Source organism: Botryllus schlosseri, chromosome 16 (genome assembly GCF_051294905.1).
Source record: "Botryllus schlosseri isolate E-star chromosome 16, Bs_hap1, whole genome shotgun sequence".
Lineage (NCBI taxonomy): Eukaryota > Metazoa > Chordata > Ascidiacea > Stolidobranchia > Styelidae > Botryllus > Botryllus schlosseri.
Window position 1 is genome coordinate 8,885,582 of NC_137251.1, and position 14,021 is coordinate 8,899,602.

Here is a 14,021-nt window from a genome sequence, read left to right on the forward strand (position 1 = left end):
TAAACTACCTATTTTTTTTTGGGGGGGGGGGGGATTAGGTAAAAATCATGCAATAGGCCAGACATATACTATTTTGTTTCAGTTTTAGTCACTGCTCTCATCAACTCTTACCAAATAAGCCTCATTTACGAGGTTTCATAAACAATAGAGGGTAAAGGCATACAAAAAACTACGTTGTCCAAAGTTACCCCACATGCACGGGTAACTTTGGACACGGATAATTTACAAAAATAAGGTACTTATTTATGACCATGAAGATTTTGGATTAGTTAATTCTAATCTTTGCTCCATGACTCCAAAAAAACACAAAACTTGCCTCCCCTACACCCTAGCATTTCCAAGATACAAAGCGGAATTGTTGAAAATTGTCCAATGTTACCCCGGTTTACGGAACATTATAATAGAATACTCATTTGGTGATTGACACATAATGAACAAAAAAATTATCGCAAGCTAACAGGACACGTGACAGCGTAGCCTCAGACAGTAACATAATTGAGAGGAATGAAAAGCGCATGATGACAGATAGTTTATAGGCATAAATCATGGTTTCATATCCGCACTGGCATAAGCTAACTCATTGCATAGGCGTTTTACTGCATGATAGTTTAATGACAAGGCAACTAGCCTAAGAATCCATTTCGCTAGGTATTGCAGAAATCAAAAGTTGACAAGTCATGATATGATATCTCAATCACCAAATCCTTTTCTGAAAGGACAGCAATCAAATTGGAGAAGCTTGCAATTGGAAATTGTTATTGCATGAGCATTCACACAACATCAAGATACCAGTACCGTAATCGTAATATAAATGCGGTCACAAATACTAAAATTCATATTCCAATTTAAGTACAGGTACAATTGATTTTGTTGAGAAAACTGCAGTCTACAGCCGTGGTTCCAAAAGGAGGCGAGATCGCCCCGTGGTGAAGATTTTAAGCCCGTGGTGAAGATTTTAAGAGACATAAATAACCAATGGGTCGATTGTGGGGACAGAAATGTTAGAGAACGTTCAGTCAATATTGATAGAAAAGTGACTCAATGCTTGGACAGGAAAGGGGAAAAGGATGTTTGACAATCGCTGGTCTACAGCTTCGATTTTTTCATCTGGTCCCTTATCTCCAGTTTAGCCACGTTGTCCATGTGCACTTCGTCCGGGCCGTCTGCAAATTGCAAAGCCCTAGCCCACGAATACATCGCCGCCAGCGGAAAGTCCTGCGACACACCGGCTGCACCGTGGATCTGTATCGTCCTATCCACGACATTCTTGAAGACTCGCACGGCCGCCACCTTGATCATGGAGATGTGCTTTCTCGCGGCTTTGGCCCCGTGTAGATCTATCATCAGAGCGGTGTTAAGAACGAGTAGTCTCGCTTGCTCGATTTCGATCCGGCTACTCGCGAGGTGATGACGGTTGACCTGGTGATCGATTAGCAGTTTTCCAAACGATCTGCGTTGCGATCCGCGTGCAACATACATTTCCATACACCTTTCGGCAGCACCGATAGATCGCATGCAATGATGAATTCGACCAGGGCCTAACCTGCCCTGCGCTATTTCAAATCCTCTTCCTTCGCCTAGTATCAAATTCTCTCTCGGGACACGGACGTTATCAAACACAACTTCCATATGACCATGCGGGTAGTCTTCGTAACCAAAGACATGCATGGGACGGATCACTTTGACACCGGGCGCATCAAACGGAACAAGGATCATGCTATGCTGTTGATGCTTTGGTTTTGAGTCAGAGTCGACAGTTTTTCCCATTACAATTCCAAAATTACATCTCGGATCGCCGGCTCCACTGCTCCACCATTTTCTACCATCAACAACATAACTGTCTCCGTCTCTAATAATAGATAATTGCATGTTAGTAGCATCACTGGATGCCACAGCCGGTTCTGTCATGCAGAATGCTGATCTTACTTTGCCGTCTAATAGAGGTTGCAGAAATTTTTCTTTTTGATACGCGTCTCCGTATAAATGAAGTACTTCCATGTTTCCGGTATCGGGCGCGCTACAGTTCATGACTTCGGACGCAAAGACGTATTTTCCAAGTTCTTCCGCCATGTACGCGTAATCGACATTGGTGAGGCCGCTAACTCCTGGCAAAAATAGATTCCAAAGTCCCTCAGATTTCGCTTTCAACTTCAACTCTTCAACGATCGGGACAACACACCACTTGTTGTCGGCTTTTTCCAAGAAGTCGTAATAAACTTGCTCGTTAGGAATGATGAATTCTCGTATAAAACCCTTTACTTTATCAAGCATTTTCTGTCCGTCAGCAGATGGTGACAAGAGTAAATCATCCTGGTTTTTAGATTTGACTTTAGAAGACTTTGCAATGTCAAAGCCCAATTTTGCAAGTGGCTGCACAACAGGTCCAAAGAGTTTTGCCTCTTCTTGACTGGAATTCCCCTGAAGATATCGTGAATACACACCCTGCGCAATTGAAGCTAGCTTATAAAAATTTAACGCAAGGAAAAAATTCAAGTCTGGAGGTGGAAATTGAATATTCCTCTTCTCGCAATAACGTCGAATTACTTCATCTTCCTCAACGACTTGGTTTGCGTCAAACGCACCAAAAATGAATTCCAATTCTTTGATCCGAAGATGATACAACGTCATGCAAAAATACGCCAAATCTGATAACGGATGCCCCAGTGTTGACAACTCCCAATCCAATACACATTGCACCTTATTTTCAGTGGGGTGGAACATGATATTACGAAATGAGTAATCGCCATGTACAATAGAAGCGGTTTCTGGCTCCTGTGGTATGTTATCATGCAGCCATGCTTCTAAATGTTCCATTTCAGGCAGAGCCTGAGGATTTGAAGCATGGTATTGCTTCGACCAGGTTCGTACTTGACGTAGACAATAGCCTGTTTGTTTTCCGTATCCCACCAGCCCAACATTCTCAGGGACTACCGAATGGAGCCTGGCCAGAGCATCAACGGCAGAAAGTATTGCTTCTCGGATGTCAGTGTGAGTATCACCAGGTAACTTATTCATGTATACTCTTCCTTTTTGGAAATCCATGATATAAAACTCGGTCCCCAGAACATTTACATCGTTACAATAAGACACCATTTTAGGAACAGGAAAATTTACCATATTCAAAGCCTTCATGACCTTAAATTCCCTATCAATTTGATGAGCTCCTGGCAACAGCCTCCCTTCAGGTTTTTTCCTCAATACAAGCTCTTTTTGCCCAACTTTCACAAAATATGTGGGATTTGACTGGCCGTTCTTAAACTTTTCCATATGAAGATGGCCATCCATCTTGCAAACTGTTCGAAGGAAATTCCTCAGGTTTTCTGGTTTGAACCGAAATGCCATGGTTATCCCAGCAGTAGCATATGAATAATATATTTGCAATTATATAACGATCTGTTGATAGACAATACACAGTCATATCATGGAAGCTATATGACTGCCGAAAAATTTACTAAACAAGTCAATAAATGCCCACAGACAGCGCTATACTCATCCATGATGTACCTGGCAATAGCATACATTCATAAGACCCTACATCCATAGGGTACTCGACAACTGGACGAGTTGTTATTAGTTCTGTACCAGTGCACTCACGGCGCCATCCCATGGGTTGGGAACTATACTGATCAACCAGCAGGACCTGGTGCAGATATCAAATGTAAAAATCCGCACTTGGACAATTTTGGATTTAGAAATGGATTTAATGAGAATGAATACTCACAAATAGGAAAGTTGTAGGTGTCGTGGTAGATGTCGCGTGGCGAGAGCCTGATATCGAACACTCCACCAAGCACGTTACGGGAATTTGATTGTAACGGAGTTTGGTATTGTGGCGTAAGATGCCTCAGCCTAACATCAATTTGCCTTTGACCAATGCAAAGAAATTCGTAACCTCATCTCAGTGAGCTTTTTTTATTTATACTCCAACCTACAGTTAGATCATAACCAATGCTCCCTCTAAGCTGCGCGCATGCGCGCATGCGCAGTGCTGAATTGGTCTCTGCGCACAGAAAATCTAAGTTGCGCACAAAAAATCGGAAGTGATGTTTTTTTTTAGGTCGTTGCGCACTGTTGTCCAAGGGACCACGCAGGCGCGCAAACTCGTGAAAAATTATAGGGAACATTGCCAGGGCAAATAGTGTTATCGCTTAAGTCTGACACCGAGGTACAAGTGCGGCCCGCAAAGGTAAATATTGAGCTCCGTGAAGAAATGAGACTTTGCAATCACGTGCGCCTAACGAAAAATCTTTTCTTTTAGTATGGTCTCGTACGTGTGAGCGATACTGATATCATTTCAATAGCGCATTATTTTCTGGGAATGGCGCAATAACATGGTTTAACAAAGTTATAAATAACAATGAGCTAGCTCGAAGTTAATCTGCGAGAAACTAGCGCATAGTCTTCTCCGCGTGGCATGAACATTGCGTAAGATTCCCTCAGGACCGTAACTGCCACACCCCAAACCCCCAATTAGGGGGCCGAGATCGAAGGGGTCCAAAAATGATTTCGTGAGTTAACATAAATCATGGTGTATTTTTTGGGAATTTTTCAAAATATTTTTCGCGCCGCGCGCGAATTAATTTTGTCAAATATCTTTATTATTGGGTACCCTTCCCACAACAAAAAATACGCGTGATTAAAAGAATTGGGCACTTGGGCGTCGGCCATTACCTTGCCACGCACCAAGACATACTATGAATAGGGCTGGGCATAATGATTCGAGTACTCGAATCTGAATCGAGTATTAATTTCAATGATTCGAGTCGAGTAGTGAAAGACGATTTTTTCGAGTACTGAAATTATACGCTCCTCGCGACTGAAAGTTAATTTATCACCGAAAATTATAGTTTCGATACTAATTTTCACTGTTGAAGCCTTGAAACCTTGCTTGGCCGTATTGCAGCATACGAAACATATAGTACAGACAGGGGCGTATCCAGAGAGCGAAAAAGGGGGGGGGGTTTGCGTTACGAATTTGGCTATTATGACGTCATCAATGCGATCACTTGTCTTCACGCCATGGCGAATATCAACGATATACGATAATCTATAGTTTGATAATAAAAAGAGATTTGCGGTGAGTGGGAGATGCACGAACACGATGCAGACATTGCCTGAAAATCGCGTTTTTTTATGGTATGATTAAAAGAAATTCGTAAATGCTCGCATTTAGTCATGAGCCGGCAAACGCCGCCCGTCTCCAAGCGCCTACTTCCGGCCAGAGATATGCGACTTTGTTAGGTTTTGACGACATTATGCGCACGCCCGGTAGTATCGCAGCGGACGAACAAGCGCGGAATAGGGCGGTAGCATAAACGAGGGCGATCGCCAGAGGTGTGGTGTGAACAGTGTACGTCGTACACGAATGTGTGCTTTTCGATGGCTTTACCAGCCGTACGGCTGAGCGTGTAGTACGCGCGAAGATAATTAGGCCTTAATTGCAAGCATGCAAGTCAGTCAATTATTACAGAGTACACACTGGGATAATGACTTGATCGACAGAGAAATTTGTCAGCCGATATAATTAGGTTAACTTTACTACTAGGCCTACTCAATTCTCCCGTTCAGCGGCAACATAGGCCTGTATTTCAACTACAGCAAGCCACCTAACAATCGGGAACGTGGATTGCTAGGCTTGTATTTTGAATGTGACTGTCAATCGTAGGCCATTTCTCGCCGATAATCGCGAAGACAATGTGGATTTGAGAACAGCATTGTCGTACTGGTGCCGCCGTGTCTGCGTCTCGCTGATCAATCAACACGCCGTGCAATTCTTAATTAGGATTTCAAGGCGAGCAGGTGCAGCGAATTCGCGGGCGCCGTTGATTGCCGACAACTTCGTCTTGGCAATTACGTATCGCGTCGACCAATTAGATTAGATTAGATTTTCCAATAATGCGTCTCTCATTTTAGCAAGGCGTGAGAGAAATCGAGGGAAGAAAGTTGAGAACGTCTGCAACTGCCACAGCTGAAATGTAGCTGAACAACGGCAGAATTCGTACGGAATTTGCGAAATATGATGACTTATTTTAACCTTTCAACTAATTCGGCGCATAATTCCAATATTTTGTAGGGGTTATAGACCCCCTAAATAACATTAGGACACCATATTCGCCTTCTCATATGAAAAAACGGATATGTTAAACTAATAAATTAGCAAATATTAGTGGCTATATTTGACATCAATTTTTTGAATTTTGAAAAGGGGGGGTTCCGACCCCCTAAAACCCCCCCCTGGATACGCCACTGAGTACAGAGCTAGGAACGTTACTGGAAATAGCATATTGCTGAAGTCATATCTTCCCACAACATTGTCAGCAAGTGCAATGAAATCGGTATGGTCGAAAAAACACCAAAGTATCTTTAATGAGATGGATAACAGGCATTATCTTCTTTGTGGACGAATAAAAGGTACATATTTGAACTTTAAAATGTTACATTCTGTTATGACGTCATAATGAGTGATACTCGATTACTCGAAGCATATTACGTGATTCAGAATCGAATCACTCAGCTACTCGATTTTGCCCAGCCCTAACTATGAAGGTATAGGCTATGTGGCATGCGACTCCGAGAAGTGCGCCAAAACGATCAGCAGCGAGAAAACCTTGGCCGAAAAGGACTGCCCTATATGCTGACCGAAAACTTCGATTTATACATATAAGTTTAATCGTCCATAGGCGCTTAATGTCCATGTGCTGGCGATCCGAGTCCCACAACAAGACAAATACCATGTCGAGGGAACATTATTTGCCAGTAGAGAAAAACCAATTTTAAATCGTGTTCGTCTTTTAGTTTAGTACAATTGAGCGATTTCATTGTCTTTTGATATAGCAGATATGAGGCCACGAAATAGCATCGTGTAACGAAGTCATTATATCAACGGGAGCGCCCGAAGATGTTTAATTAATGTTTACAGGACCTACCTTCTCTAACACACCTCACTCGATCAGCTTTACCGGTAAATCTAATTATATGTGAGCAGAAAGAGGATAATTGAATAGTATATTCATATTAAAATGAACCCGAATATTTTCGGCTGACACTCGTCAGGGGTAATCGTCAGCAACTAGTAGAGAATTCGAAAGAACAGCGTATATCAACAATCGTATCGCTGTTCTTTCGAATTCTCTACTAGTTGCTGACGATTACCCCTGACGAGTGTCAGCCGAAAATATTCGGGTTCATTTTAATATGAATATACTATTCAATTGTATATTGAAGTTCTGTACTTCAAAGCAGCTGTTCAGAAAGAGGATAAAAATGGATAGCAATAGATATACGCAATTCCCGATCATATTGACCGATTCAATCATGAATCGTATAAAATTTTCGCGCCTGGCGCGTTAAGGCGACAAAACCACCCAACCGCGGCCCCCGATGTAGATGATAAGCGCAGAGCCCGAGGGTGGTCTGGGGGGCGAAGCCCCCCCAGAAGTTCGGTCCGTCACCTTATGGGGGGGGGGTTGCGCACTATTGTCCAAGGGCCTGCACAGTGAGGTAACGTGTTTGCGCAGACTGGTGAAAAATGAGAGGGAACATTCATAGCCCCTTCAGCAACCTGCTACGTCATTGATCTCACGGCGACAATAAATGCCCAGAAGACCCCGTAAAGAAAGAAATAGCTTAAAAGGGATCGGCAACGGTCGAGGTGGATGCCATTCCAAGAGACCGTTGCCGTGGTCGTACAGCATCCCCTATCTGTTCATTACATCGCATTGTCACCTACATTGCGTGTGTGACTGTGTGTCTTGGGCAGATGAAAATATAACCTGTTAATTGAATCAACTACGAGTCTTATGAAAAATAAGAAGTATCAATTTTAATCATTATAAATAATGACAAAGGCACATCTAATGAACAAAAACAAATCTAATAAATAAAAACGAATAAATCACGCTAATGAATGAAAATCAGTATCACAGAGACGAATCCGCACCGTAGGGTTGTTCAAAAAAAACTTTTTTTTTTCGGATTCCAACCATTCACTGATTAAATTGTCAGGTTAAACGTTTAAAATGCTGCACACCAAATTGGTTCAATTCTAACAAGTACAGGACTCCGCAGATCCAATTATTTTAATTTATTAGGGAAAATTAACCGCTTCACTGGTTAGAATTGAGTCAAATTTGCTTTGCATCGTCTTTGAAGACGGCTTAACAATTTCATGGGGTTGACAGAAAAATTTGAATGTTTTTTCAAATTTTCACTAACAAATCAAAATTTTTAATTGGATCTGCGGAGTCCTATAGGGTATCCTGATAATTTAATCAGTGAATGGCTGGAATCCGGGAGAGAAAGTTATTTTTGAACAGCCATACGTGAGCAGGGACTACAAAATCATGATTGTTTGTCAGAATTAGGTCCATTAATTAATTCTGGCAATGGCTTTGAGTAGTCGACGAGGGGTCATCATTCCTTTCTTGAATTGCTTCCATAGTTCATAAATTTGACCATCCATCAACCGACACTCGTTGCGGCGTCTTTTCCTGACCTTGCTATCAGAGAGGAGTGCAGCCTGTTCGTACGAGAACGATCCTTCCTCATTCAAGAGAAGAATGAGGCTGTACATGTACATAGTCGTTCTGCATCGTCTTCGCATGCTCAGGCGAGTGTGCCACTCCTCGGCGTCATTTTTGGTGCGGATAGCAGTTTGGTAAACGCTCCAATTATGTGGCTTATAATTGTTGGATGTTATCCATGCGCTATGCATGTAGTCGAATAATGGTTCCAGTTTGGGGCCGGTGTGTTTGCGTCGTAGTCTAGAAAAGCTTGGCTCTATGAGTTCTGCGGGCATATAGCACAGACTCATTAACTGCTTCATAACAGCACGAGCGGCTTTTCTCGCATAGTAATATTTCGAAAGCCCTAGCTCCTCAATTTTCTGGAAGACATATTGTGTGAAGTTGAAGGAACTCCCCTTCACGTCAACCCCAGGAAGCGTCGCAGCCAACGACTTCCAAATTGACAACTCAAAATCACATACCACTCTTTCAACTCGACATTCGCCTGTAGCATTAATAACTTTGTTGAGCACAGCGACATAGTCAGCTTTTCGTGCTCGTGACATTAGGGTAAATAATAGAGGTATTTGCTTTGTTGCACCCCCAGATTGAATGAACGCGTGGATAGTGAAAAGTTGGTAGAAAGGTTTTCGCATAGCTTTGAATGTTACATCCACAAACCACGTTTTTGAGTTTTTTAAAAGGTCCATCTGCTGCTCAGATGCAAATAAGAGGTGACGGGCCCCTTCCAGTATAACATCTCCAAGCAGAAAATTTGAAGGGATGTTGTTCAAATTAAGTTCAAAGTCGAGTGTCGTCGGTTCAAGTGACCTCAAACTCGCACGCGCATAGTTGGCATTCCTTGTCAAATTGTCAATAGGTATCAATCCCGGCACAGAGCGCTCATTATTGAGCAGGTGCTTGCTGGAGACGGCTTGAGAAATCCGTGCAGCAGATTCAGAAGGATTCTTCATAGCAGTGGACTTCATCTCTTTAGAAATCAAGGCACTCATATAGGCACCGGGAACTCCAGGGTGATTGTGACGATGCTTGCCCTCTTCAAAACTGCCAATATGCTCCGTTACCGTTGCTGGACATCTCCATGCTTTGGGGCGAATCGTGCATATCCAGAGAATCGTGCCATTTTTGTTTCTTTTGTTCCTGGTGTAAGAATAACCCCGACCGTCAAACAGCATATCAGTTCCTCTTTCTGATACGCCCGCCACTATGTCGTACGTAGACTGGTCCAAGCAAGGCATTTCAGAAATCAAAGCACACAAACCGGGAACGCCAGGGTGACTGTGAGGATGCTTGCCCGCCGTGAAATTTGCACCATGCTGTATCACCGTTGCCCAGCATGGTGTTTTTGTGCGATTCTTGCAATTCCATCGAATTGTGCCATTTTGCTCCATTTTCATCCTGGTGTAAAAATGACCCTGACCGTCAAACAGCGAATCACATCCTCTTTGCGATACACCCTCCACTATAATATATATTGGCTGGTCCGAGCGAGAAGCGGAAGGGTCGGACAGCGATGATTCAACATCATCTTCCTGCAAAGAAAATATTCAAAATTTGATTACACTTAACTGCATAGCATTGTTGAACTTACGTGGTTGTAAAATGGCAATGCTCGAGTTGCATCACAGACACGTTCACATGCACCCTTAATATGTTTATCACCACGACCAGCTACGTGCATATTTGGATATGGAGGCGGTGGCTACTGGCTATTATTCTATTAACTTCGGATGATTATTAAAACCTAATCACAGAAAGCAGGTGGGCAACTCTAAACGGCGGAACGAGCGGACTGCGGAACTTGCGATACTAAACGGCAGACCAAGCGGAATTACGGACCGAGCTAAACTACTATACTAAACGGCGGAACGTGGAACATGTAATACTAAACAGCGGAACTGCGGACCATACCAAAATTGCTCAATACTAAACGGCGGACTGCGGAACAGCGGAGCATGTGATTATAGAATGTAATACTAAACACCACTGTGATGCTAATAGCACATTGGCAGAAATATGATGACCGGGTGAATCATTGTGAATGTACCTGTAAATCATGTGAATTTTCTGTATGTAAAATTTAGAATTAACTGGGATAAGGGTTGCCAGATCACAAAATTCTTCGAAAAAACCGGTTGCCAGGTATATAGGCACTAATTGGTGGTTACAGATAGATACACTTTACCAGTATTGATATTATAACGAAATTTCAAAACTCATTTTCACTACCCTGCAGCGTCCAAGGCGTAACTACATATTGCTACAAGTTGAGAGGAGTATCCCAACATTACCCCAAAAAATATTTAAGCCTTCGGAACACGAGAGGGGACCCACCAGAATCCAATGAAAAAGACCATTTTTCAGGAAATTGACATATCAGTATTGATACTATAACGGAATTCCAAAAATCATTTTCACTACCTTGCCGCGTCAAAGGCGTAGGAGTAGCCCAAAATTGCCCCCCAAAATATTTAAGTCTTCGGAACACACTAAGAGACCCACCAGAATCCAAGGAAATGGGTCCTTTTTCAGGAAATAGATATACCAGTATTGATATTATAACGGAATTTCAAAATTCATTTTCACTACTCTGCGGCGTCAAAGGCGTAACTACATTATGCTACAAGTTGAGAGGAGTATCCCAATATTACCCTCAAAAATATTTCAGCCTTCGGAACACAATATGGGACCCACCAGAATCCAAGGAAATGGGTCCTTTTTCAGGAAATAGATATACCAGTATTGATATTATAACGGAATTTCAAAAATCATTTTCACTATCTTGCAGCGTCAAAGGCGTAACTACATATTGCTACAAGTTGAGAGGAGTATCCCAACATTACCCCAAAAAATATTTCAGCCTTCGGAACACAATAGGGGACCCACTAGAATCCAATGAAATTGGTCATTTTCAGAAAATAGACATACCAGTATTGATATTATAACGGAATTACAAACCTAATTTTCACTGCCCTGCGGCGTCAAAGGCGTAACTACATATTGCTACAAGTTGAGAAGAGTATCCCAACATTACCCCAAAAAATATTTCAGCCTTCGGAACACAATAGGGGACCCACCAGAATCCAATGAAATTGGTCATTTTCAGAAAATAGACATACCAGTATTGATATTATAACGGAATTTCAAAAATCATTTTCACTACCCTGCGGCGTCAAAGGCGTAACTACATTATGCTACAAGTTGAGAGGAGTATCCCAACATTACCCCTAAAAGTATTTCAGCCTTCGGAACACAATTGGAGACCCACCAGAATCCGATGAAATGGGTCATTTGTCAGGAAATAGACATACCAGTATTGATATTATAACGGAATTTCAAAAATCATTTTCACTACCTTGCGGCGTCAAAGGCGTAACTACATATTGCTACAAGTTGAGAGGAGTATCCCAACATTACCCTCAAAAATATTTCAGCCTTCGGAACACAATATGGGACCCACCAGAATCCAAGGAAATGGGTCCTTTTTCAGGAAATAGATATACCAGTATTGATATTATAACGGAATTCCAAAAATCATTTTCACTACCCTGCGGCGTTAAAGGCGTAACTACATATTGCTACAAGTTGAGAAGAGTATCCCAACATTACCCCAAAAAATATTTCAGCCTTCGGAACACAATAGGGGGCCCACCAGCATCCAATGAAAATGGATCATTTCCAGGAGAACGATATTCCAGTATTGATATTATAACGGAATTTCAAAAATCATATCTAATGCACACACGCAACCTCAGCTACATCGCAGCTAAAGCGATGACGGACTCATATGATATTTTTGTATTTATACTATGAACGAATACTGATTTCGAATGAACCTACTTTCATATTTAGAATTGATCGCCGATTTTTACTTGCAACCTATATTTTTGCGACCGAACTCTAACCCTGGTTCGCATTCGCATTTACGATCGAACGTGAATATTTTACTTTAGTCGAACATCAAAGAACATGACATGGCGCGACATTATTCGTGTTTTTTTCGGAAAAGTTTATGATTGGGATAGGCATTTCGACCTGTAGCACAGTGTAGTTCTGCCTGTGAGGCCACAGGGGAAGGATATGAATATGGTGTTTCTAACTTCCGTTATATTATCAGTACGAGCATGTCTATTTCCTGAAAATGATCCATTTTCATTGGATTCAGGTGGGTTACCTATTATCTTCTGAAGGCTGAAATACTTTTGGGGTAAATGTAGTAGTGAAAATTAGGTTTGTAATTCCGTTATAATATCAATACTGGCATGTCTATTTCCTGAAAAATGACCCATTTCATTGGATTCTGGTGGGTCCCCTATTGTGTTAAATATTTTTTTGGGTAATGTTGGGATACTCCTCTCAACATGTAGCAATATGTAGTTACGCCTTTGACGCCGCAGGGTAGTGAAAATGATTTTTATAATTCCGTTATAATATTAATACTGGTATGTCTTTCTCCTGAAAAATGACCCATTTCATCGGATTCTGGTGGGTCCCCTATTGTGTTCCGAAAGCTGAAATACTTTTAGGGGTAATGTTGGGATACTCTTCTCAACTTGTAGCATAATGTAGTTGCGCCTTTGACGCCGCAGGGCAGTGAAAATTAGGTTTGTAATTCCGTTATAATATCAATACTGGCATGTCTATTTCCTGAAAAAGGACCCATTTCATTGGATTTTGGTATGTCCACTATTGTGTTCCGAAGGCTGAAATATTTTTTGGGGTAATGTTGGGAAACTCCTCTCAACTTGTAGCAATATGTAGTTACGCCTTTGACGCCGCAGAGTAGAGAAAATGATTTTTGAAATTCCGTTATAATATCAATACTGGTATATCTATTTCCTGGAAATGATCCATTTTCATTGGATGCTGGTGGGTCCCCTATTGTGTTCCGAAGGCTGAAATATTTTTTGGGTAATGTTGGGATACTCCTCTCAACTTGTAGCAATATGTAGTTACGCCTTTGACGTCGCAGAGTTAAGAAAATGATTTTTGAAATTCCGTTATAATATCAATACTGGTATATCTATTTCCTGGAAATGATCCATTTTCATTGGATGCTTGTGGGCCTCCTATTGTGTTCCGAAGGCTGAAATATTTTTTTGGGTAATGTTGAGATACTCTTCTCAACTTGTAGCAATATGTAGTTACGCCTTTGACGCTGCAGGGCAGTGAAAATTAGGTATGTAATTCCGTTATAATATCAATACTGTTATATCTATTTCCTGGAAAAGATCCATTTTAATTGGATGCTGGTGGGCCCCCTATTGTGTTCCGAAGGCTGAAATATTTTTTGGGGTAATGTTGGGATACTCTTCTCAACTTGTAGCAATATGTAGTTACGCCTTTAACGCCGCAGGGTAGTGAAAATGATTTTTGGAATTCCGTTATAATATCAATACTGGTATATCTATTTCCTGAAAAAGGACCCATTTCCTTGGATTCTGGTGGGTCCCATATTGTGTTCCGAAGGCTGAAATATTTTTGAGGGTAATGTTG

General features: G+C 41.7%; 1 protein-coding gene and 1 pseudogene across 1 annotated transcript; both read right to left on the minus strand.

Annotated features, from left to right (window-relative positions):
• Positions 1-27: 27 nt before the first annotated feature.
• On the minus strand, positions 28-3,532 carry LOC145459505 (acyl-CoA dehydrogenase family member 11 pseudogene; annotated as a pseudogene).
• A 4,265-nt stretch (positions 3,533-7,797) lies between these two features.
• Positions 7,798-10,306, minus strand: LOC145459508 (uncharacterized). The gene is made up of 2 exons (XM_080338166.1): positions 10,117-10,306; positions 7,798-10,057 (listed from the first exon to the last, which is right to left on the minus strand). The coding sequence occupies exons 1-2, from the start codon at positions 10,204-10,206 to the stop codon at positions 8,369-8,371; spliced, it is 1,779 nt and encodes a 592-aa protein (XP_080194292.1). The 5' UTR covers positions 10,207-10,306; the 3' UTR covers positions 7,798-8,368.
• Positions 10,307-14,021: the final 3,715 nt, after the last annotated feature.